At 49.5% G+C, this 25,699-nt stretch overlaps 1 protein-coding gene across 3 annotated transcripts in view; it reads left to right on the top strand.

Annotated features, from left to right (window-relative positions):
• The window catches only part of INSC (INSC spindle orientation adaptor protein), a 121,385-nt gene that overhangs the window by 79,338 nt on the left and 16,348 nt on the right, over positions 1-25,699 (top strand). For all 3 annotated transcript variants that reach the window (XM_081798537.1, XM_081798535.1, XM_081798536.1), the window contains 2 exons: positions 16,100-16,271; positions 20,242-20,420. In XM_081798537.1, the coding sequence (XP_081654663.1) occupies positions 16,100-16,271; positions 20,242-20,420 (351 nt within the window). The remainder of the gene's footprint in view (positions 1-16,099; positions 16,272-20,241; positions 20,421-25,699) is intronic.

Raw genomic sequence — 25,699 nt, 5'->3', positions numbered from 1 at the left:
TCCTGTGATTAAGAATTCCTCATATCAGTGAGATCATATGATACATGTCTTTCTCTGTTTGACTTATTTCACTCAACATAATACCCTCCAGTTCCATCCACGTCGTTGCAAATGGCAAGATCTCATTCCTTTTGATGGCTTCAGCAAATATTTTTGACTGCTCTTTCCAGGCACCCTTGTTGGGAGTTTAGCCATGAACAAAACAGACAACCCCCCTCGTCCTCATGGAGCTTCCATTCGAGTGCAGGGGGTGGGGCGAGCCGTGGGCTGTGGATCACATTCAGCCTGCTGCCTGTTTCGGTACAGCCCGTGAGCAGAAAAGCCCCCTCCTCCCCATTTTTAAATGGTTAAAAAAAATCAGAAGTAGAAATAACATTTTGTGGCCCATGAAAATTCTGTGAAATTCAAATTCAAGTTTTTGACCCAGAAAGTTGTAGTGGATCTGGCATGCTCCTTCACGGTCTACCTTTGTGCTACAGTGGCTGAGCTGAATAATTGTAAGAAGCCATACAGCCCACAGAGCCAGAACGATTTCCTATCTGGCCCTTGGCAGAAAATGTTTATTGACCCCTGCTCTAACAGGTAATAAGATCACTGTGACAATGATGAACAGGACAGTAACTAACAGCGAATACTTGCTTTGGGCAAGCACTTTGCTAAGCCCTTCTTTTCATTGTGTCATGTAACCGTTATTCCTCTGGTGCTGTGATTATCCTCCTTGTTTCCAGAAGGATGGGAGACTCAGAGAAGTGAAGCCCCTTGCTCAAGAGCACACAGCCAATGAGTGGTCCAGCCGTCATGTAATCGCGGCTCGCCCGAGCCAGAGTCAGCCTGGGCTGGGAACCATCACGTGGACCCAGGACTCAAATCCGACATCCTGAGGCCAACATCCACGTTCTTCTCCTCATAGCATGCTGCTTCCAAAGTTGAGAGAAGTCCTAGACCCAGGAAAGGCTCAGGGTCTCTCCCACCCCTGCCATGCCCCCTCCCCAGGTCTTGCCCACACCTGCCCCAGCGGTGTGATCTCTGGCCTCAGAGGCTCCAGTGAGGTTGGCCATTGTTAGTGTTTAGAGTAGAGGGTGGAGAAGCCCAGAGACAGGCTGGATTGTAGAAACCACAGCATGACAGGGGAGGTGAAGACAGGATGTGGAGTGTGGTGCCCAGGGGCTCTTGCCAGCCACGCACTAACAAGGCCCAATTCATGCACTAGTCAGATGATGTCAAAGTCCCAGCCTTTGGCTGATTTGCTGGCCTGGGCCCTCGCTGAGGCCCACTTAATTAATTGGTGGTGAGAAATGTGCTGGATTTGGTGAAATTCATCTTTGTCATGCGGCTCCCTCACTTCCCTGCAACCCTGGAGAGGTCCGTTAAATCATGCACAGACCCCGGTGTCAGAGCATGGGTCTAGCCAGGGCACCAGACACCGTGCTGTGTGATGCCTGAGCTCTGTCGGGCTTGGGGCGTTCATTTGGTCCTGGATTCAGTCATGGTTCATTCATTCACTCTGTGAAATCACTTCGGCACTGGCGTCCTCCTTCCTTCTGTCATCCGGCCATCCACTTGCTCATTCATTCATTCGCTCTGTCCATCACCCAGCAATCATGCTACTCATCGGTTCCCTCCTGGCACATCTGCTGAGAAGCCGCCCAGCATGGTGGGGAAGCCACGGCCTCTGATGGTCAGGCTCTCCCAGTCTGGAACCCAGGCTTCCCCACGATGAGCTTGGGCACCTTTCCCTGAGGACTGTCAACGGAGACTAGATGTGCAGTAATGTGGTGCTGTTCTCACGAGATGCCGAGACATGGTAGCTATTGTTGTGGCAGGGAGCAAGCTAATTGCCCGGGTTTGACCATCAGTGGCCTGGGGAAGATTATTGTCGGGTGGACAGGGGGAGCACTGACCTGGTGGGAGGAAGGACTGGCATGCTGGGAGATGCTGCTCAGGGCACCGTATGGAGAAGCTGGGTGGGGCTGGAGCGCGAGTCCTTGCATCCTCTCCATTTTACAGATGAGGAAACTGCTCAGAACTGGAGAGCTTTAGAACCAAGGCTGGCTGGTTCTGAGGTGGGGAATGCAGAGGAACGGCTCCCTGGGAGCCAGGCTGTGAGTGTTGGCTTGGGCAGTGGGCAGACGTGGACACTTCCCAAAGAGGGCTGGAGAGACGAGGTGTCAAAACACAGCAAAGGCCTCTCCAGAGGTGTCTGAAGGGTCTTTCAAGAACCTCTTTTCAGAGGTCTGGTTTGTCCTGGCCACAGCCTCCCCCCGCATCGTGTTTTCCCTAAACCAGTGAGTTTTAGGAAGTCTGTCCTACTTCCCTTGTGTCCGTGGCAGACAGTTGCCCCTCATTCCCCAGACTCTGTGCTGGACTCTGGAGAGGGGAGACAAATAGCTGTGTTCCCTGTCTCCCACTGGGGGTGGCTGGGGAGAAGCCCAGCAGTTCAGACAGTGGAAAGGGGCTGTCCCATGGTCATCAAAGGCCACAGGCCAGTGGCACCACCTCTGCCTGGGGTGCTGGTGAAGGCAGCAGTAAGGAGGCAGTGGGGCTGGGCTCAGAGGGCCAGGGAGGAGCTCCCGGGCAGGCCAAGGGAAAGTGGCTTCAGCAAAGGCAGAGGTTCTCCACAGCTGGCCAGTTCGTGGTGGAGCTATAAGTCTTTCAGGAGCTCTATGTTCAGTGAACTGGGGGAGCCTGGAAGAAGGGACCGTGTTCTCTGGACCCCACCTTGGAGAAGACTGGAGGGAGTGAGGGCCCCAGAGCCACACAGCCCAGTGAGAGCAGATGGCCCCAACTCGGTCTGGATGGCCAGACGACCCAGCCTGTCTGGACGGATCAAGGCCGCCTTCCCGGAGGACTGACCAGGGAAGGTGGACTGGCATCCTTAAGGGGGGAGGGCTCTAGGGTTTAGAGAGGCTGATGGAAGGCTAGGGAACAAGTCACTCCTCTCTGAACCTTGGTTTCCTCTCTATAACATGGGGACATCTCCTCCTTGGTGGGGCTGCCGTCACGAGGCTGTGCGACAGTGTGGGTGGGGCTCGCAGTGTGGTGCCCGCACGGAGGGAGCACTGAGTCTGGGTCTGCTTCCCTTCCCTCCTTCTTGCCCCTTTGTCTCCACCATTTCAGGTCGAGCTGGGGAAACCCTGCATACCCCCAAAAAGGCTGAGTCCTGGGGATGTTACAACAGTCCTGGCAGAGTTCAGATGTCCCGCGTGGTGAGAGGGATGGTCAGGGCACTGGGGTGCAGGAGCTGGGGTTGGACAGGGCCAGGGGCCAGGATGGGGTTGCAGGGGGCTGGGGGCTCGAGTGAGACTGAGGCTGTGGTCCAGGTAGGGGGTTGGGGGTCTGAGGGGCAGGAACCTATGGGTCTAGGGCCATAATGGGGGAGGTGGGGGGCACTCAAAGCCCAGTGCTAAGACAGCCTCAGACAACCTCCAAGACAGTTCTAGGAAGTGCCTCTTCCAGCCTTGAGACCAGAGACCGTCTTGCTTGCAAAAGAACTTCCTTTTATTCCCGCCCCCCCTCCTTCTTGTTTTATTTTTTCAAATAAGGAGTTCACCCTGTGCTGGAGCCAAAGGGAGAGTTTAATGAAAATCGATGGAGAAATTAAAGATGGAGAGAAATTAAAGATGAGCAGGGGGGGAGGGAATGAGTGCTCAATTTCAAGTCCAAGAAGAAAATCATCAGTGGTGAGGGATGGGAAAACTGCTGCCTCTCTCCCTGCAGCTCCGCCAGCCACCTCCCCCCCAATCTCCTGGGCCAGCTTCTTGGGATTGAGATGCCCTGCCATCTGCAGGGCAAGGCTGGAGGCAGGGGGGGCTGGATCCAGCTATTTAAATCCCAGAGACCCTTGGCAGGAGGGGGCAGGGTGCAAGGGGGTCGGTGGGGGAGGTTCTGCCGCTCCAGCTGCCATTTCACAGGACTTTTCTCTCCACTGCTTCTTCCCTGCAGGGTTGCAGATGGTCATAAATAGATCATATTCACCAGAAAAGCCAGTTTTTCTTTTCTTTTGCTCATTTGATTCTCACAATCATATTGTAAGGAAGGCAGAGAGAGATAGTCACACCCATTTTATAGAGGGCAGAGTTGATGCCGGAAGGCATGGAGACAGTGGGGGAGAACCCCCTTCTTTTGCTCCCAGCTATAGGTTCTGTTTGCTACAGCCTTCCTTACATACTCTCCTTAGCTGAAAAGGGTGTGGTGTGCAAGGCGAAGCAGCTACTCTACCTTGATGGAGTCAGTTCTGGTATGTCAGTGAGGTCGGGTGGGGAGAGTGGGGCAAGAAATCTTTGCTTAATTTAACTTGCAGCCCCTTCTTTACCCAGGAGTAGCTGCTAGAGCGAGGGAGAGAGAGAGAGAATGCCTCTGAATGGAGATCCCAGATACTTCTCCACCCGGGGCTCAACTCACGTAGGCTTATCAGCGTCCCCCACCCCTCCTGCCCCCAGGTGCAGGCCTTTACCTGTCTTGGGAATGGGCTAGAACAGTGCAAAGAACCCCAGGGTGCCAGGTCAGCTGTGCGTGCTGTGACTGACAGGTAGACGGGTGGGGACGGCTGTGGTCACTTTCCCCATCCCTGCAAGAGGCTGTCTAGAGGGAGTGTGGTTCATTTCCTTCCCTGAGTTCCAAGTCTCCCAGGCTTGTCCCTCTGCCTTGAGAGTGGGGGTGTGGGGACTTGAAGGAGGCCAGGATGCAAAGAGGCAAGAACAAAATTAGGCACACTGTCCCACCTCCCTGCAAGCCCCCCGCCTCCCTCAAGAGTTCATGCTGAGATGACAGGCCAGTATTGTTCAGACTGAAGGAAGGCGCTGCTGGCTTGGGGGGCTGCAGCCCCCGCGCAAGGCACAACCTGAGTTTGGACAAGGCACGGAGCCCCCTGGCAGCCTGAACGAAGTGCAGCCACGGAGGCAGGTTGCGCTCGGTCGGGCCTCGGTAGGACCTCGGTAGGACCCCGTGCGCTGTGCGGCAGCGACCCCTGGTGGGTGGGAGCGGCAGCGGCAGCCCTGTCATCCCGCCTGAGGCTGTCTTCTGGAGCTGATGAGGCTGCTGGGCTCAGGGTCTGAACCACTGATCCCGGACAGTGTATGTCATGCGTGTGGGGCGGGGAGGTGCGGAGGGGGAAGGGAGACTTCCAAATTCAAGGCAACAGGAGCTTCTTCCTACCAACCCAGCTTCCTCCAGGAGGAGGATGTGGATACATCTTGTAATCTAACAGGTGTCTGACTCCCAGAAGCCTTCCTGAGACCCCCAGTTCTCACTGGACCCCAAACCCCTCAGCCTGGCACAGAGGTGCCTGTGAGCAGGCTGCCTCCAGCACATTGCCCCTTTGATGAGCAGGCCTGGCTTCCATGCCCGGTTTCAGCACTTAGGAGGTGTTGACCTAAGACCTTCAACACTTAGGAGGTGTTGACCTTGCAGCCCTCTAGGCCCTGGTCTCGTCATATGTAAAGTGAAGTGACAGTCCCTGCCTTGCAGGCGGTGAGGGACGAAATGAGTCCATGCGCCATAAATGTGAGGTTTTTTCCCCCTCTTTCCCACCAGAGCCCTCCACTGAACTTCAGGCCTTTCTTGCCTTGGAGCACCTGCCTCGGCTGGGGTGGCCCGGGAGGGTGTCTCCCGCACATCTGCTGAGAGGGCTCCGATGCCCTTCTCTGGTCAGCCTTCCTGACTGCTCTCCTCCCTCCTGGCGCTCAGCTCACACTGTACTCACTGCTGCTTGGGAGCATGTTCCATGCTGCCTGGCCTCGGAGCTCTGCCTAAGCTTCCTACCAACAGACACTACACCGCCCACCCCTTAGCCCGTCAGGGAAGTGGCTTGCACACCCGGGTGAATGATGCTTGCCACATGACTAGATGAATATTGTTGGAAGAGTTCTGGGGCATTCTTCCCCATTGCAGATGAGAGGGTAGAGGCCCAGAGAAGGGAGGTGATGTGCAACTCCCCATTCCCACTGTTAGCAGCAGGGCTGAGGCCAGAATGCAGGTCATGTGACCTCACTGGGCTACTGCCCAGCTGGCCAGCCTCTGTGAGCTGTTTCAGGCCCAGGGGTGGGGTGGGAGTGGGGAGTGTAGACATTGAAGCGTCCCTTCCGGAAGGACAGAATGCCCCCAAGTCTGTATATGGGATTGTCCCTGAGCCCCCTTTTATACCATCTATCCTTAATAATTTGTTCCAGCTTCCGTCCCCTCGCTTTCACTCCTCTGGCCCTGAGCCCACATTCTTGGGTCCCCAAACAGACCTTATCCCCAGCTTGGGGGTTAGTGGGGAGAACCCACCTCTTCCTTTGCCACGGGTTTGCTGAGGACCCACAAGCAAGTTTTCTAATCCCCACGAACCTCAATTTTCTCATTTGGCGGAGGGAAGTGTGTGTTCTGCTGGGACTGTGTGATATAGGAAATAATTTTGGAAGGCAAATGTGATGAACAAAGGCCCGAAGCGGTGAGCTGGCAGGGCTGGGAATTCTGGGGCCTCTTCTCTGGGGTTGGGTGCGTGGTGAGGGGGCGGCGTTCCTTGAGGAGTTGCCAGGGTGCCTGTCTCCCCTGTGAGTTTACAGATGGAGGCCTGCTCTTCTGTGCATGTGTGTGGTGGGCTGAGGAGCCGCATGCTTGGTGAAGTGCATTTCCCGCCTGTCCCCGAAGCAATCTGGTGAGAGCAGAAAATAAATAAGTCCGATGTAAACATGATGCCGGTGCTGGGGATATGGGAAGCTGGGCCACGGGGAGGCAGGGGCTCCTGGGGGCCCTGGACAAGGCATAGAGGAGCCTGCACCACGGGACAGGGGCTGGTCTGGAGGGACAGGTGCTGGTCTGGAGGTGAGCCGGGGAAAGGAAGTTGCTGGGGCAGGAAGGGGAGCTGTTGAGGAGGCTGAGGGGACCGCAGAAGGTGTAGGTGTGGGGCAGACCTGACTAGGGAGGACCCACTTCCTGGCAACAGCTGGGCATGGAGAGCAGGCTGCTCTCACAGCACAGAGCCAGAACCAGTGTCCTGACCCTGCCGGCAGGTGATGGGGCCTGTGGTCCCACGCAGCAGAGACAGAGTGAGACGGGGAGAGGGCAGGGGGATGAGAAAGAGGAAGAGGCTTAGGGAAGCATGAGGTAGGGCGAGGAGATGCCCACGGAGATGGAACAACACACAGTTTCCAAAGGAGTGTTTCATTCTCCTCTGGGCTGCTTCAGAGGTATTGCAACTTGGCCGTAGCTGGACATGCAGTGCCCCGACTGTCACCTGCTCAGGCGTAGAGTGACCTCACAGGATGGCTTTCATTTTCATTCTCCTGATGAGCCTCGATGTTGAGCATTTTTCCATATCCTTATTGACCCTTTGGCTATCATCTGTGAAATGTCTATCTGAGAATTTTGCCCATTAGAAAAAAAAAAAAGACTTCTTTGTCTTTTTGTTATTGAATTATAAACTTGGAAAATGTATTCTATGTATGAATCCTTTGTCAGGTATATGTATTGAGAATATGTATTCTCAGCCCGTGGTCTGCTTTTTCATTCTCTTGATGGTGTCTTCTGTTGAATAGAAATGCTTAACTTAGATAAAGTCCAGTTTATTGATCCATTCTTCTGTAGCTGGTGCTTCTTGTGTCCGTTTAAGAAATGTTTGTTTACCCCCAAATCATGAGGCTATCCTATATTTTCTTCTAGCTTTATTGTTTTACACTCCACATTTAGGTCTATGATCTATTTCAGATTAATTTTTTGAAATGGTATTCGAGGTCCAGTGTTTTCTAAACGATATCCAGTTGAGCCAGCACCATTTACCAAAAAGACCATCTTACGCCACTTAGTTAAAGAGGTCCTTTGTTGTTAGTAAAGTGATGATACATGCATGAGTCTGTTTCTGGAGTCTTTTTTCTTTTTTCTGTTCCATTAGTCTTTTGTCCATCCTTGTGCCAATATGACACTGTCTGAGTCCCTGTAGTCTATAACAAATTTTGACATTTGGTAGTAAAAATCTTTTAACTTTGTTCTTCTTTAAGATTATCTTGGTAATTCTAAGTTCTTTGCCTTTCTATGTACATTTTAGAATCCACTTGTTAATTTCCACAGAAACACCTATGAAGATTTTGATTGGGATTTCTTTAAATTTATAAATAGATCTTGGGATAATTGAGATCTTACACAGTATAGGGTGTTCCAATCAATAAATGTAGTATTCCTCTCTTTATACAGACTGCCTTTAATTTCTCTTAGCTATGTTTTGAGTTTTCAGTGTCAACATCTTGCACATCTATTTAAGACTTATATCGGGATACGTTTTTATGATAATTAAGTGCTATCTTAAAATTCTTATTTTCCTATTCTTACTGATACATAGAAAATACAGTTTTGAATATAATGGTGTATAGCCTTTTTTGGATTTTATACAGATTTGGATTGTGTTCAGATTGTGTACACATTCATGTGATCTTTAAATTATGAAAGTTCTGCTTCCTCTTTTCTGATGATTTTACCTTTGTATTTCTTTTTCTTGTCTTATTTCATTGGCTAGGGCCACTGTAAAATGTGAAATACGAGTGGTGATAAGGGGTATCTGTCTTGTTGCTGGTTTGGGGGGAATTCCTTCAATATTTCATTTACTATTTCATTATTAACCGTGATACCATTGTCATTTTAAGGGTTAGATAACAGGCTCAGAGAAGGTAAGTGACCTGCTCATTTCACAAGTCAGCTAGTAGCACAGCTGAATTGCGGAGCCAGACTTTTCTCTCTCCTAAGATTGTGCAGCTTCTACCATACCACAGGTACCTCTGCAACAGTGGTGCTCAACCTAAGATCCCTGTGGGAATTCGTTGAGGATTCTTTAAAAATAATGATACCAAGACTCCACCCCAGATCAATTAAATCAGATTTTCTGGTGGTGAAGCCCAGGCATTAGTATTTTAAAACTTTCCCAGATGATTCTAATCATCTGAGAGCCAGGCTAAGAACCACTGATCTAGAAGCGCTTTTTGTACAATTCCCACCCAAGCTGTGCCCAGGAGTGCTTTGCTGAAAACTTGATATTTTTACATCAGCACAGGCCTGCTAACCCTAACCCAAAGGAAAGTGAACTTGTTCTTGCTGGCCTTTTGAAACCTTCTCCCAAACTCCATTCCTTCTACTCCCAAATGCCTACAGAGCATCTGCTTGACAATCTGCTTTAAGAAAAATCATCTGCCTGATAGGGAAATTATTTTTTATTTGTCAGTAAAATAAGGTGATTCAATCTCTGATTTCCCTCCACTGCAATAACTCACCTCTCTCTACCTCACTGACTTGCTTGCCAAACTGGTTATATAATCCCTTTCATCCACTGTCCCATTCCCTATTACATATTAATATTTGTTTTATCCATTTTGACACTTAGCGTTTAATCAAAAATTCTTCTTTGAAATAGCAAAGGAGGTTGAGTGGTGTCTGGGATATGTTAGTTTGTAAGGGGGATAATATTATCTTCCTGGAGGCCTGTTTTACTTTCGGTAGCTTTCTACAGAGGTGTCCGCTCTACCAGCACTCCTTAAAACAAATATCTCATTTTGTAATGTGAGCCTTTAACCCCTTATATTGTTCACAGATTCTGTGCTGGACCTTGCCCTGATCTGGTTCACATCCCACATTCAGACCTTGCTTCTGATTGATGGATTCATTTATTCCACCTAATGCTTTGCCCTGTCCCTTGCCCCACACTTGTCTTAGCTTCCCTGGGCATGACCTTTGCTTCCCTCTCTACGATCGACTTTTCCTTCTGGCTATACCCTGGGCAAACAGATCTGTCCTGCCTGGTCCCATGAGCAAAATTCCAGCTGCTTTGTGGTCCCCACTTTTTTTTTTCCTGCAGACTTTAGGTGTCTGAGTGGACAGAAAGATGAAGGAGGAAGTCTGGGGGTCTTTAGGTCATTCTCCCTCCCCTGTGGCTGAGTTACCAGCACATTCGCATGATTCTGTTTATCAGCAACCAACACTTGTGCCTTTCCCTAAAAACTAAACATGCAGAACGGAACTGGAAGATAGCAGTCCAGCACCAGTATATATGGTGGGTCTTTATGTACTCGCCAGTGTCCTTTAGATATTTGCATAAAAGCCACCAATGATGCATTTCCAATAATTAGTAGGAGAACATTACTCAAATCTGATGTGATGTTTACTGTATATTTTGGGTTCTCAACTGCATGGGTTTCATTCTCCTTCACCCACTCCTCAGGGAGAATCTCAGCATTCACCAGCTCGCTCTGTGTCCAGACTCCAGGTGCATCAGCCCTGCTGCCCAGGTGATGACCAGGCCAGACCATCCTCACCACCACTTGCATGCTCTCCCATGAGGAAAGCTTGGCCTTGGGCCCAGGCCCATCCCATTCCATGTAAAAGCTAATTACATATAAGTGCTTCCAGCAGCGATTTCTTTAGGGATGTGGAAGTGCTTTGATTAGATTGTTCTCCTGGCATCATTAAGTTTATGTCCAGGGATGGGAAGTGGGTAGTTTGAGGATGGAGACTTTCCAGAAATGGGACCAGTGTTTGAGGAAGCTGGCCTCAGGCTGGGCCACTCCTGGGCCCACCCGAGGAGCTAAGCTAAGCAGCCCCCATTGACCTGATCCTTTCACTAGCTTCTCCCTTCGCTGCCTTTCCCAAAGGCTACCCAGAGGGGCACAGGGCAGAGAGTGAGGGGACCAGGATGGGAGTCTTGGCTCTGGCACTAATGTGCATCATGGCCTTGATGATCTTTTTCCCTCCCCAGGCCTCTGTCTCCCCTCCATTCAGTCTGCTGTGTTAACTGCCATGTGTCGGGCCTCAGCTGGGTGCTGGGAACCAGAGAAGATTCAGTACAGGAGCTGCCCAGAGCAGCTCACATCTAGTGCAGGGCGGGATGGACATATAAACTTATGAGGAGAGCCTGACACAGTAAGTGCTCTAGTTGTCATCAGACCAGAGTCGTATGGCAGCCGAGAGGACAGAGACACTCTGTCTGGGGGAGGCAGGTGTGTGTTCACAGAGAAGGTAACTACTTACCTGGATCTGAGAACGGAGTGGGGAGGGAAGACAGGAAAGATGACCACTCAACCTTTAGGTGAAGTGGGTTGAGGTGCCCGTGGAATATCTAGGCAAATTAATTTGGGAGTAAACATAAAGAGATTCAGTGGCAGGTTGGAAAGGTAGATGTGGATCTCAGGAAAGAAGGTCAGGGCTGGAGAGCTAGGTTTGGGGGTCATCAGAGTGAGTCACTGAGGCCACTTGGCTTGGGTGCTATTGACTGAGATGGTACAAAGGGGACTGATGGCGGAACCTGGGGTAAGCTACCTTAGATGGATGCAAAGGAGGACAGACTAAAGGAGCAAACGATAAGTGGTAGTTAGCTAGGGAGGAGATTGCCCTCCACAATGAGGTATCATGGAGTCCCAGGCAGGAGAGAGCACCAAGATGGAGAGAGTTCTCAGCAGGGAGAGGTGTTACAGAGGCCAAGTCAGAAAGGGACCAGGGGGCTGGGCTCTGCACCAGACAAGTCCCCAAATCCTTTTTAAACATGTGATATCTCTCTCTCTCTCTCTCATCTTTTATTTCTCTATGCATCTGTCTGTCTTTGTTTCTCCATCTCTTGTTTCATCCTGATTGATCTTTGTACCAATGCCTAGTTCAGGGACCATCACAAGGTAGGTGTGCAATTAATGTTTGATGAGCTATAAAGAGATGCATGGATTGTACTACTTTTCTCTTTGTTCTCTTCTGAGAGATTGTAGTTATTCATCTTATTGGTGCTGGTCAGGAATTGAAATAGAAGTCACTCCCCTTTTAAAAGTTCTAGTTCTGGGCTGCTTCAGTTGAGGTGTCCAAACAAGTAGGAAAACCTGTGGGCCCCAACCCAAAGGGCTGAGGTTCCCAGTGGAGTCTCAGTCCCAGAGGAGCCTGCAGAAAGGTGAGTCGGACTCAGGGTCCCAGATCTAGAGATGGCTGCAACCATCAGTTGGGGAAGAGGTGGGATGATGGCACCACCATGTGGCAGGTATTGTACTGCCACATTATCTTTGTTAACTTCCAATATCCTCTGAGGTGGGTATTTTTACCCCCACTTATAGATAAAGGCTCAAAATAAGTACAGAAATTGTGCAGCTAGTAAGATGCAGAAGCAGGATTCAGACCCTGGTAGATGTGACTCCAGAGCCTGTGCATGTTCTGATGCTACAGGAATTGGTTCAGGCACTGGGAAGCCTGGAGCTCAGTGGTGTGGTCCCTTCAGGGCCTCCCACTGTGATGAACTAGCTGAGTTGGAGTTGCTGAGATGGTGATGCACACAGAAATCAACTTGGGCTAGTGACATCTTGCTGACAGCAGGCTAAGTGGCAGGTCAGTAACATCAGAGCCAAAGGCCCAGGAAATTGGCCCAATGTGACAATCCACCAAATAGAAAAATGAGCAAAACACACGAACAGGCAATTTGTAGAGGAAGTCCAAATGGCAAAAACCAAAATCAAAACCAAACCTAATCAAAGTAAAATGGAAACATGAAAAGACTCTGAGCTTCATTGTAGAAAGTAAAGACATGCATATTAAAATAAAAATTTTGCACATCCACCAAACTGGCAAAAATTTAGAATCTGACAGTACCAAATGTTGACAAGAATATGGAGTTAAGTGAGTTTATACATTACTGATAGGAATATAAATTGCTACAGCTGTTCTGCAGAACAACTTGGCAATACTAGTAAAATTAAAGATGTACAGACCCTATGAGTTAGTCATTCCACTCCTCGATGGAAACCCCTAGAGAATCTGGCATGTATGCACCAGAAGACACTTAGAAGAATATTTACAGAATATTATTATATATTGTAGTGAAAACTGGGAAATGACTCAAATGATCATCGATAGAATACATAAATGAATTACAATCAGTTTATACAATGAAATACCACCCAGCAGTGAAAATAAATGGACCTTAGCCACAGGGACCAACAGGAAGGAGTTTCCCAAACATAATGCTGACTGGGGAAAAAGCAAATTGCTATACACAGTGTGATACCGTTTATGTCAAGTTCAAAACCTTATAAAACTATACACATGTAATAAATCTCTAAAGAAAACAGGGAATAATAAGCACAAAATTCAGGGTAGTGGCCCATCCAACAGGGAAATCAGAGGTATGAGATCAAGAACTGCATACAGGGGGCTTTCTGATGTTATTTTATTCCTAATATTAGAGTTTCTGGATATTAGGCATATACATATACACAGATAGGTGTTCATTTTGTTATTTTTTATACCTCATGCATTTGCAATACATACACATATCTTTTCTTTTGAAGGGATGATATATGTCATAATTAACAAGTTACCAAAAAAGATCTGAAGCACAGAAAACAAGTTAGAAGGAAAGCAGGACAGTGGGCAGTTGCATAGACAGGACACCACATACACTCTTCTCTGGGAAATCTAAGGGCAGAAGAGGAATCAGGCTCAGACAGAGTCACTCTCTTGGGGTCAGGAACCTGTAGAACCCAGGTTCCCAAGCTGCTTGTTTCTCTGGAGCTGCTCTTTCCTGTAGTGGCCTTTGCTCACAATATCTCTTCCATCCTCTCCCTTTACTCACCTAAAGTGTGTCTTCAAGTCTTCGGCCAACTCTTACTCGCTTGCATTTATCCCCCATTTGCCCAAAGCCTACTACTATGTGTGAGGGCCTGGAGCAGCCACGAGTGAATGAGCTGTCGTACCCAGGCTTGCAGAGTGTCCAGGGGGGCAGGAGGGACAGACAGACAAGGGAGACAGAATCACATCACAGTGGTGCTGCTCCAGATTGCTGATGCATAAAGTCATCTGCGGACCTTGTTGAAAGGCAAAGTCCAGGCCTCCCCAGAGTAGGTCTGGGTGGGGCCCAGGAATGTGCTTTGGAGAAACCCCCAGTGAATTTGGTGCAGCTAGTCCTCAGACCCCACTTGGAGAAACAGTGTGATAAACACAATGATGTTAGCAGATATATTTGGGCCCAAGTTCCGAGGGCCACCTCCCCAAGCTGGGGTGTGGGCATTAAGTCAGGGAGGCTTCCAGAGGCCTCCCCAGAGAGTGTCTTCATTGGAAATCACACTGTAAAATAGTTATTTATGGATGAGTCTCCTGCCTCACTGCGTACCCGGCTTACCTCTGCTTGGCACGTAGTACGTGCTCGGGGAAATCGCACTCGGTGGGTTTGCTGAGAAGCATTTTGGGTTGGGAAGCAGGCTCGGTGTCCAGGCCTTGGTGGCCCAAGCCCTCGGAGAACATTAACTCCTGGCCTCTCTAGTGCGTTCAGAGTGGCCCATCTCCAAGCATGTGTCAGGGACTAGGTTTGGGTCTGGTTTAGGTTTGACCCGCATTCTCGACTGGGTTTGGGAATGCAGTTCCATTTGCATCCAAGATCAGCCTGAGGAGACCAGATAATTGAGACCCTCAGCTGTAGCCTTGGATAGTGCTGGAAGGGGAAAGGGATAAAGGCCTGACAGGTCTAAGAGCTTTCTTATGTTGGCAGGCTGACAATAGGGCTGCTTCCTGTTTCCAGGCCCAGAGCAGCCCCCTTTCCTTACCTGGGCCCAAGTGAGGCCCCTCTCTGAAGGCCTGTTAGTCAAACATCTGGCATGAATCCAGTCCTGCCAGTGGCCACCTGGCTGCTCTTTGTTCTTTTTCATTAGGCACATCCAGGTGAGTTTTACTGTGGACAGCTCCCCCAGCTCCTGTACCCACATTCGCCTCTTTTTGAGTCTGAGATTGCCAAAGGCTTTTACAGCTAATGGACCTTACAGCTCCCAGGAGCCATTTAAGGGAGGCCCAGAAGTCAGCAGTGGTAATTAGTCAAGAGAAACACTGACCTCTGGAGAGCTGCTTGAGCTGAGTGGCAGGAAGTAAGGGTGTTGGGACAGGAGCCCCGGGCCTGCGGCAGGTGTGGGGAGCATCGGAACAGGCGTCTCCTCAATTCCTCTCTCCCTGGTTCTTCCCTGGCCTCATCCCTGCCCCCCACTCCTGGCGCTCGATGACAGGGTCCTCAGCCAGGCTGGTGTCCTGGGGCATCTAAGGGCCAGCGGGTGCCCTGCTGAGCTAACTCTGAGAAGTTACTACCCACCACCCCTCCTCTTCCTTTCTCCAGAAAGCCTCATCTACTGACCCTTGATGGAGGCGGAGGTCTGAGTTCAGTTGTGACTTCTCAGGAGGCAGTATAATGTCCTGATAGCAACCATGGGCTTTGAAGCTAGACAATTTGGGTTCAAATTCCAAACCGACCCGTTTTAAAGTTTGTGATCTGGGGCAAGTCAGTGAACCTTTCTGTGTCTCAGTTTCTTCATCTGTAAAATGGGGATACTAATCATACTGGCCTCAGAGGCTATGACAAGGAGTAAATGGTGCGCGTACTGCACTTGGGGGGATGAGCACTTGACAAGCAGAAGCTATTATTGTGCCATGAGTAAGTAAATCTGATCGGGGCAGAACTGGGAAGCTGAAGCCTTTATCTGGCATTCCCATCCCACCACACCCAGGTTCATTCCTCTCTGGTTGGGCAGAGGGAGCAAGCCTCTAGGGAAGCAGCCCTCTTTCAAGGGGGGTGGGTGGTGGAGGACGGGATGGGGAGGGAAGGACGTTGAACTCAGCCTAGAGATAACCCAAGGAAGGGAAGAGGGAGCCAACACTTGTCAAGCATCCTGCCTGGATTCGCATCACCTGCTTCATCACCTTAACCCCTAACACCCTGTTGGTGGATGAGGATACAGAGTCTTGGAGAGGCTAAGTGACTACGGCCAAGTCATACGGTACAAGTAAGAGGGGGCAGGGGTGGAGCTCGGGAATGTGGGAGTTCTAAGTGACTGTTCTTTTTTACTGTATTTTGCTGCGGTGGATGGTCAGGGGCTAGCCCCTGGGCACTTGGCTTGGTGCCTGCTATCTAAGAAGCCCATGGGAGGTCACTGATCTCTGCTGGAGCCAAAGGATCGGCCTTCAGATGCAAGACTTGGGGTCCTTCTGGGGGCCTTGCCACCAGGTTGTCCCTGGCTCCACACAGAGTCCTGGGCTGTTCTGGGAATCCAGGGCTGGACCCTGTGGGGGGCTTGTGTCTGTCTCCTTCCTGTTGTGAGCAGGAATGTACAGGGACATGCCCTCTCTCCCCCTGCAGGTGGATGGTGTTCTGTGCTTGGCCGACATCCTGACCGATGACAGCCACTCAGAGGCCACGAGGGCTGAGGCTGCGGCTGTGGTCGCCCAGGTCACCTCCCCACACCTGCCCTTTACTCAGCATCTTGGCAGCTTTCTGGAGAGCATGGAAGAAATTGTGACAGCTCTCATCAGTGAGTCACCCTGGGCGGGAGGGACTGCTGTGTGAGTGGGACTTGTCACAGTTGTCTTCAGCAAGGGCCAAGGAGGCCTTCTTGCCCCCCTCCACCACACACCCACACTCACTGCACCCCATGTAGCTTGCACTGATGTCACACTAACTGAAATCCCACTGTTCATGTATCAGAGGCTTTAAAGAGCTTTGTTGTCAAATCTCCTACTAAAATGCATGCAGCCCTCTGAGAAGCTCTTTGAGTTAAAGGTCACATTGGGATTAATGGACCTTTCAGAATAGAGACTGGGGCAAGCCCCATGGAGATGAAGAGGACCTTGAATTTTGAGGTTCAGATCCTTGACCAGAGAGACTGATGGGCTTTGTTCCTGAAGTCTCAGACTACTGTAGCCAACGAATGTGGCAGCAATGATGGGGCAAACAGCTTCTCAAAAGGCACTGGTATACGCCAGCCTGCCACCTGCAAGCCTACCACTGGGCCCACATCGTGGGGCCTTGAAAGCTTCGACTCTTTTGGATTCCCCTATTCAGACTTATGTACTCCTGGCTGGAGAATCATAGTCTGAGGTCTAGAATACTCTCTTCTTCCAGCTTCCCTTTGCAAAACTGCAGAAGCTGGGACTTGTCTGGATAAAATCCTCAGGAAACTTGTTTTGCAAACCACATCCTTTCTTTCGTAAGTGCCGGCAAGGGTGTGTGTTTCTACTTCTATCCCTATCTATGCCACTGTCTCCGTGCCCATGTCTGACTGAAAATGAATGAAAATTAATCTCATCAGAAAATTTAGCATTCGCTCTTGGAATCATCAAACCAGGGCTGGGAAGATTTGGAGTAGCGCTAATGTAGGGACAGCACAGAAACTAGATTGGGAGTCAGAACATTCAGGTGTGGACTTTTGTCTTTTCATTCATCCATTCAGCAAAGAGCTGCTGACCAGCAATCCTGAGCAGGCCCTTCACAGTTTTCCTAATATAGAAAACATGAAGTTGGAGCCATTTCTCTTGAGTCCTTCTAGCTCTAGAATTTTCAGATCTGCAATAGCTTTGAACAGAAGAGTCATCAGTTAAACTGACTTTATGGCTGACTCTAGGCACTGGGGCAGCGACACCCCCAGGCCAGCCTGGGATACCTCAACTTGCCAACATCCACCTTCCTTCAAAGTTGAGAAAACACAGAAGCCAACTCTTGAAAGTCTTGGCTAGAGGGAGCTCCAGAAATGCTCACTCAGTAGGAGAAGAAACCTAGGCCTAGAGAAGTTGAGGAACCTTCTTGAGGCAATATAACAATGTAAGGATTCACTTATGCCAGGAGTCTTCATACTCAGTCCTCCGCCAGAGCCAGGCAGGAAACATAAATGGTTGAAGAGGGCCAGATGGAAGAAGAAAATAAAAAAATTTGAATCCTGCATGAAATTGAAAAGCACATGCATTGATGAAGGGTGGGGTGGTGGTCACTGTTAAACTCCCGTTGATCGCTGCCTTGTAGGAAAGGCCGGTTGTTAAAGATAAGACAAAAATCCTGAATTTTATTGAAAATCTCCCAATGTATAAATGATAGCAAAAACTAAATAAACATACCCAAATCTATATAGTCTAAACAAGCTTTCCCTATTGCCGTATCTCCATCCCTACTTCTTTGCCTGGGCTGGATTTCTCCCCGAAGAAGAGGAGCTTCTTTATTTATTTCCCCCTGATGAAGACGCATTGTAGAGTCTGCTCTGAGAGTCAGCAGATGGGATGTATTTTCTGGGCAGGATGCCAGGGCTCTGTTCTTTGGTGGGAAATAGCCCTCCAATTTCTTGCTATTCCCTGGAAACATTTATAAATGAGTCACTGGAATCCTCAATTTAATCTTCCTAACGCATCCCAGGTGACTCAGACTGTAGTTTCAATAAATGTGCACCCAAATTAAAAGGCACTTCGGTGGTTGTGTTAATAATTGCTGCGTTGGCAACCGTGACTGCATGAGGATTAGTGTGGGTGTTTGGTTCTAGAAGAAATCTTTACGGCAAAGTGGGCCAGTAACTCCTGTGGTCTCACTCCAAACTTTGGGTAGAGGGAGGTGGCCTGGAAGAGGTTGGCTTGTCCCCAGGGGTTCGCCAAAATTAGAGGAGGGGGCAGTCATTGGAAAAGAGCAATCACAGAATCCTTAATTCCTGGGCGAATCTGCTGCCCTGCCCTGGGGGATTAGATCAAGGTGCCGAGTTGCTTAGTTGGTCCCACCTGGGCTGAGGGGCACAGCGCTGCCCAGGGACAGACATTGCCTCCCGGAAAGCGAAATCTGCAGGAGAACCACTGGGACAAAGTCAAAGAGGCCTCGTGACAAGAGGCAGCCCGGGACACAGAAAGAATGGGGACCGAGATCTGGCAGATCTGCATTTGAGTCTAGATTGTAACAATGACCCATAATCCCCAATGCCTCAATTTGGGGAAAATTGCTTCATATTTGAATCCTCAGTTCTACAGCTATAAAATTGTGATAGAAAGTTGGATTGTGGTGAGGCTGGAATGGCTTCAGGAGGTCAAAGATACACAGCAGTGCCTCGCACAGAGTAAACAGTAAATGGGAGTGTTGCTGCAGCTACTAGCTTCTCTGGGCCTCAGCTTCTACACCTGCAAGTGGAGGCGACCCTTTTCTACCTTAAGAGTGCTCAGAATTTAATGGTGCAGAGCAAGGCACCCAGCAGGTGGCCCAACTAATACTATTTTCTGTCCCTGTTTAGGTCGGGGCCAGTAACTGAATTCACTTAAAGGGCCAAGAGGTGCCAGCTTCAATGTTAGAAACTGGAAGTATAGATTCTTTGTCTGGAGGCCAAGATTAGGGATCAGGATTGCACATAGCTCAACTCTTCCTGGGAGCATTTTCCTGAAGTGTGGTTTCTCTCTGTGTTTTCATAGAGGTGTGATCAGTAGGAGAGCACCTGGACCCAGGTAGCACCTTGAATGGTGCTCAAGTTGGAGCTGAGGGTCAGAAGTTCCGTCCACTAGAATGGGTGGCTGGCATGCCTCCTCCTGAGGCAGGAGGTCATTCAGGGTCAAGTGGGAACACATGGGGAAATGTGTTAAATGGTGGAGGATTACAGGGATTGGGGGACAGTCTCTCCTCTGTAAAGACCCATCAGATTCATCACTTGCAGATGGTAAGGTGGGGGACTCTGGTTAGGTCTGGGTCATGGCCACTAGGAGCAGAAAGGAAGAGCCTGACATCCCAGGGCTTGGTGTAGGAATTTTCTGCAGCCATATGAGCCTTTTCTTGGGACCAAAGGAAATCCTGAAGCTCTGCTTTTGGCAGCCGGAAAGGCTGAGTCCTTATGTTTTAACCTCAGCCTCTTTCTTAAGGCAAATTCAGGAGCAGTCCAATGTACATTGCTGGAGACACAGATGGACTGGGAGCTCTTTCCTGCTTCTGGGCTTTTGTACGTGCTGCTGTTCCTTTGGCCTAAAATGTGTTCTTCCCCAAGTATTCCCACGATTGTCCCATTTTCTCCTTAAAGTCTCAGCTGTTGCATTCCTAGGGAGACCTTCCTTAAGCACCCCACTGAGCCTTCAGTTATTCTCTTAGCACTTGTTCATTTTCTCCCTCACATTAGAATTTGCAATAATCTTATTCAGTTTTTTAAAAGCTCATTTTCTCTCGCCTACTAGTAGGACGTAAACTTACCAGGGGCAAAGCCCTGATCTGTATTGTTTGCCAGGCCATCCCAAGACACCAGCAGTACTGGACGTGCGGTGCTCTCTCCGTTAAGGAGTAAACGGACACAGGAGTAAATAGAAGTCATACACCAGGATTCAAATCCCAGATCTGCCACTTAGGTAGACAAATAAATTTCCCTCTCTGGCAACTGCTTTCCTCACCTCTAAAACGGGCATTATAACACCTGACCTTCTCCCAGAGCTCTTGCTGGAACCGAATGAGATAACGGATATGGGAGCACAGGCAGGGAGGCTGATGTCTTCTTCTTCACCATCCAGAACTGTGCCAAGAGGCCTCGTCTGGGGAAGTCTTCCTGCTGGCTTCTGTGGCCCTTGCCAACATCACCTTCTTTGACACGATGGCCTGCGAGATGCTTCTACAGCTGAATGCTATCCGTGTCCTCCTGGAAGCTTGCAGCGACAAGCAGAGAGTGGATACGCCTTATACCCGGGATCAGGTGAGCAGCCCAGAGGGGAGCAGGCACAGAGCCTGCAGCTGTGAAGACAGAGGTCAGGAGGCCAGGGCGAAGGTTCTGGGGGAGACTACATGGCCAGGCAGCACACAGTCAGACCTGTTAGTCACACTCTAGGTCAAGGAGAATGTTCTCAACATGCCTCGTTGCCCTTGGAGCGTCTTCATGAGCCCACTCTCTACCTCACTTTTCCATCCCAACCACTATAGGGCCTTCCTCTATGTCCATTTACACCAGCGCCTCCCAGGAGCAGAGACACCACGGGAAGGGCCCTGGACCTCCTCTAGAATTCTGTGTCCTGGTCTGACATTGTTCCCTGCAGAGAGTTTCTTCCCTTCTCTGCCTCCATAAAAGCAGAGGTTGGAGCGGAGCCTTGATTCAGGGCCTCAACCCCTCTCTCAGTCTCAATGATTTTGTATATTTGAGTTCCACATAAAGTTTTGTTTGGGGGAAAAAGGGTTTACTGCTAAACGTGTTTGAAAACATTGAATGAGGGGGATTTCCAGAGCCTTGAGCTCTGAGGTTATAGAATTCTATCCTGTCCCACCTCTGCCATACTCAGCCTCCCATTTCCTTACCAAGGGGTGTGCGTGGTGAGTCAGGTGGGTGTTAGGCCTCTGTAAATTCCACCGGGTGCCTGAGCTAATGATCCCCCCAGCCTCCAACCCAACTCTGCCTTCCCTGTCTGCCTCTTAGCTCCAGCCTCTGTTTTTCCCAGCCCCAACACCTAGTCGAAACTGCCACAGCTCTTCCTGTTCAACCCCTACCCCAGAAACTTCTGGAAAGCCTTCCCTGATGGCTCCAGCTCGCTGGCATCGCCTCCTTTTCCTGGAGGCCACGTCTCACAATGCAGTGTTGACTTTTCTAATGATATTTATTCCTTTCTCGTTATTTCATGCAGTTTATTCCTCTGAGGAGGGGGAAAAAAAAGAAGCTTCTATGCTTTTCTAATCATGTAGCTTGGAGGCAATTCACTCTGAGCCTCACTTTCCTCATCTGCACATGCGGTTGAATACAACATACTTCACTAAGTTGAAATGAGAATGAAATAAACAAATGAATACAAATGTGTGGCACACAGCCCCGAATGGGGAAACCCCCAGACTGGAATTTCCTTATCTGTAAAATGGGCATGGTCTCTTCCAGCTCAGACATCCTGTAGCTCTATGGGCAGAGACCCCTTTTGTATCATGAGGAGTGACCAGCCCCCTCCTGAAACCTCATGGATTCCTCGGAAGGAGGGGGTCAGGGCCAGGAGAGAATGTGGTCAAACTCTATGCAGGGGGCAGTTCCTTCTGAATCTGGAGTCCAGAGTTTTCCTGCCATCCTCTCTCCGCCGACCCCTACCCCATCACCCCCCTCCCTCCCTCTCTCTTCCTCTCCCTGCTCCTCCCTCACCCCTTCCCCCCAGGTCTGGGCCTGGCATGTCCACCCCTTCCCCCCCAACCCAGCCTCAGGACAGCTTCACCTTCTGCCCACCTACTGCCGTGACTCAGAGCAACCACTTAGCTGGTGAAAGCGCACCCATTAAAGAAACAAATGGCTCTTTGCTGTGGCAGGGGGAGGATTAAAGTGATCCGAGAGCTCTCTGTAATGAAGACAATGAAGATGAATTAGGCTCTGAAGTGCTCACCGCCCCCTCAGACACTTAGGAAATTAAATGCCGCGAGGCTTCCGGTAATGCATCTGCCAGTGACGCCAGGGTTGTGCGGAGCTGCTGGGTCTTGGATCTCTATTTCGTCCACCTCCGCATGAACATCGCAGTGAGAAGCCCTGTCACCCCAGCAAGCTGAATTCCCTTCATTTGCCTGACAAAAGCCTTGATTGTGGTGCCTATCTTCTACCCATCATCGGGATGTAGACAGGGGTGAGGGCTACCTTGGGTCCGTGCTCTTCCCCCCCGCTAATCTGGGGGGAGCTGGATGTGGTCGCGCATCCGGAACCCCCTGCCTCACCAGACATCTGCGTGGCCTGAGTTTTCATTCTGAGGAAGTGTGTTCTAGGGGGCATGCTGCCCAGGGAGTCCAGCCGCAGCCATGACCTGAGGTGGTGGGAAAGGGGCGGCCTCACCTCTGCTCTGCCTTAAGGCAGTGACAACCTAGGGTGACAGGGACCCAGTTATCTTGTCTAGGCCACCACAGAGGCTTTCACTGAGCATGACTTTTTATGACCTTTCAGAAATAATCGCTTTCATAAAGGTGGAGGGTACAGGTATACGCTTCCCATGAAAACACATACTGCATGGTTGGTATTTTAGACTGTTCAGATTTTGTGGCATTTCTGAAAACTCACTGTGAATCCCATCATCAGGAGTCCATTATCAGAAATGCCAGTTAATAGGGATTATAATTTTGACTCACGTTGCAAAAGCCCTCTATACTCCATAAAACCCTTCTATATACCTATGTGACACACATGACGTATTAGAAACAGCACAGGCTTTGGGTTCAGACAGAGCCGACTTCAAATCCTGGCTCTGCCATTTCCTGGCTGTGTGACCTTAGACAAATCACTTAACTTCTCTGAGCCACAGGTTTCCTCACTGGTGTAATGGGGATAATCTCTTTCCTCCCTCCCGTGTCATGATAATGATTAGATGGCAGAATACTCATAAAGTAGTTGAAGCAAAGCAGATACTCAGTGGTGAATGGGGCTGGGGTCTGTGATAGAACCAGGGACTGGGATGGGACTGAGACGGGAATGTCAGCTTTGGGGAAGGAGGGTGGGGCCAATTGGACATGGAGGTGATGTGGGGGTGGTGGTGAGTGTCGTGTGGCGTGAGGCAATGCGTGTGTTGTTCCAGTCTGTGTATGGGTATATGCAAGGTGTGCATGTGGGTTAGGGGGCGGGGGGTTGTTGATAAAGACTGTCAACCAGGACTGCAACACCCAGTCCTGATCTGCCCCAGAAACCCCTCTAACAGAGCCAAGGGAAAACTAAGCACAGAGCACGTGGTCTGGCATTTACCCGTTCTCTGATCCTGTGAGGAGCACACCCCAACCTCGATGCAATCCGAGCGACAGTCCTGTGGCCTAGTTCACCAACAGCCTGGGACCTACATCCAAGGCAGTGGTATGGCATTTGACTCTCTCTCCCGAGTCCAAATCCCAGCCCTCCTGTCTTGGCTCTCTGGTAGTGTGGAGGGCAGGCTGGGCCTGGAAGGTCCAAGTTCCTGAGAGTGTGAGCAGTGTGCTTGTCTCAGGCCTAGGCAGGCGCTCTCCTGGTCTCCATGTCTGCTCAGCCGCCAGCTCCCAGGTCCCTGACCACGCCTAGCAGATGGAGTGAGAGGCTCAGTAGAGAGAAGCGGAGGCTGCACCTTCCCCTGCACCGCCTTGCCTCCCTGGCCTTGGGGAAGAAAGCGTGTTCAAAGAGACCACATCCTTCCTCTCTCAGAGCCCTTCATTCTTCAGACCAATGTCCTTGTCTTGACTGTTTTTTTGATAGAAAAAATGGTAAGGAGGGAAGACGGCAGAACAGAGAGGAGCACTGGGCGCCCCCTAGAGGCTGAAAGAGATTTTGCTGGCTGCTGTTGACATTGTTGCTCTAGCTTTTTGAGAGTTAACACAGTGATGGTAGAAATCTAAATATTCCATCTAGCGATTAAAGATTAATTCTAATTACAGTCATATGAAATGTTGGCCTTTTTGTCCTAATTACTGCAGAGCATAAAAGCAATCATAACTTTTCATTAAATGCATCTTAGATTTTCTGTGTTGTGAATTCTATCATATGAGTGCACCTGCTTCTATTTGGGATAATCCTCACTTGATTTTTTTTACAGTATGGTCTTCCTAGTTCACAATATAGAAACTGTTAGTTTACAATATAGAAAATGAAAGGGACAGAGATAGAGTCAGAGTGGGATCACAGGCAGACGTTGCGGAGGATGTGAGACAAGCCCGGTTAATGCCTTGGGATCAGTTGCAGACAAGCGTTCCAGGGGCACTTGCCCTGGGCCAGCATGGAGTAAACCTTCTTCTCTGTGTGTGTGCTGACATCAAAAGACTTCGCCAACTTCCTTCTGACCACATGGGGCATTTCTTCTTGAATCAGTGACATGGGAGGTCCCCTGCTATTATGGCCAATTTGTTACTCACCTTAATTTTTCTAAGGCAGTCAGTCTTTGGGAGGCCCAAGGAAAAGTGATTTCAAAATGCCACAGAGGTAATGAGCACAGAGTTTTTTTTGGGGTTCTCTGCTGGGAAGGGCTCTGGGATCTCGCCTTCCTTCAGGAATGATTTCCCATTAACAGCACATTTGGCAACAATGGGCGTTGCATTGGTTGGGACTCCTTGACATAATCTTTCAAGCTCTGGATACTTTCAGGCTCTGTTTCCCAGAAGGAAGTTATACTCATTTTGTTTAACAAATGTTCTGGGTACTTAACAAAACATTAGCTCACTGATGGGATGCCTGGGTGGCTCAGTTGGTTAAGCGTCTGCCTTCGGCTCAGGTCATGATCCCAGGGTCCTGGAATGGAGCCCCGCATCAGGCTCCCTGCTCAGTGGGGAGTCTACTTCTCTCTCTCCCACTCCCCCCTCCCATGCTCTCTCTCTCTCACTCTCTCTCTCTGAAATAAAATAAAATCTTAAAAAAAAAATTAGCTCACTGAATGCTCATAACTGTCTTATGAATCATCTTATGCATTTATTTCCTGTTGTAGACCAAATAATGACCTCCCCCCCCCAAAGAGGTCCACAACCTAATCCCCCAAATCTGTGTCCTACTTTATGTGGTCAAAGGGATTTTGTGGGTATGATTAAATTAAGGATCTTGATAAAGGACTATTACCCTGGATTATTGATGTGGGTCTAACGTTACCACAAGGATTCTTTTTTTTTTTTTAAATTTTATTATGTTAGTCACCATACAATACATCATTGGTTTTTGATGTGGTGATCCACGATCCGTTGTTTTCGTATAACACCCAGTGCTCCATGCAGTACGTGCCCTCCTTAATACCCATCACTGGGCTAACCAATCCCCCCTCCCCTGCTCCCCTCTAAAACCCTGTTTGTTTCTCAGAGTCCATAGTCTCTCATGGTTCATCTCTCCCTCCAATTCCCCCCCCCCATTTTTCCCTTCCTTCTCCTAATGTCCTCCATGCTATTCCTTACGTTCCACAAATAAGTGAAACCATATGATAATTGACTTTCTCTGCTTGACTTATTTCACTTAGCATAATCTCCTCCAGTCCCATCCATGTTGATGTAAAAGTTGGGTATTCATCCTTTCTGATGGCTGAGTAATATTCCATTGTATAT

The sequence above is a fragment of the Leptonychotes weddellii genome, chromosome 11, assembly GCF_054177405.1.
Source record: "Leptonychotes weddellii isolate Sample4059 chromosome 11, ASM5417740v2, whole genome shotgun sequence".
NCBI lineage: Eukaryota > Metazoa > Chordata > Mammalia > Carnivora > Phocidae > Leptonychotes > Leptonychotes weddellii.
The sequence above is the reverse complement of the archived record's forward strand: the minus strand, read 5'-3'. Positions and strand labels throughout refer to the sequence as shown.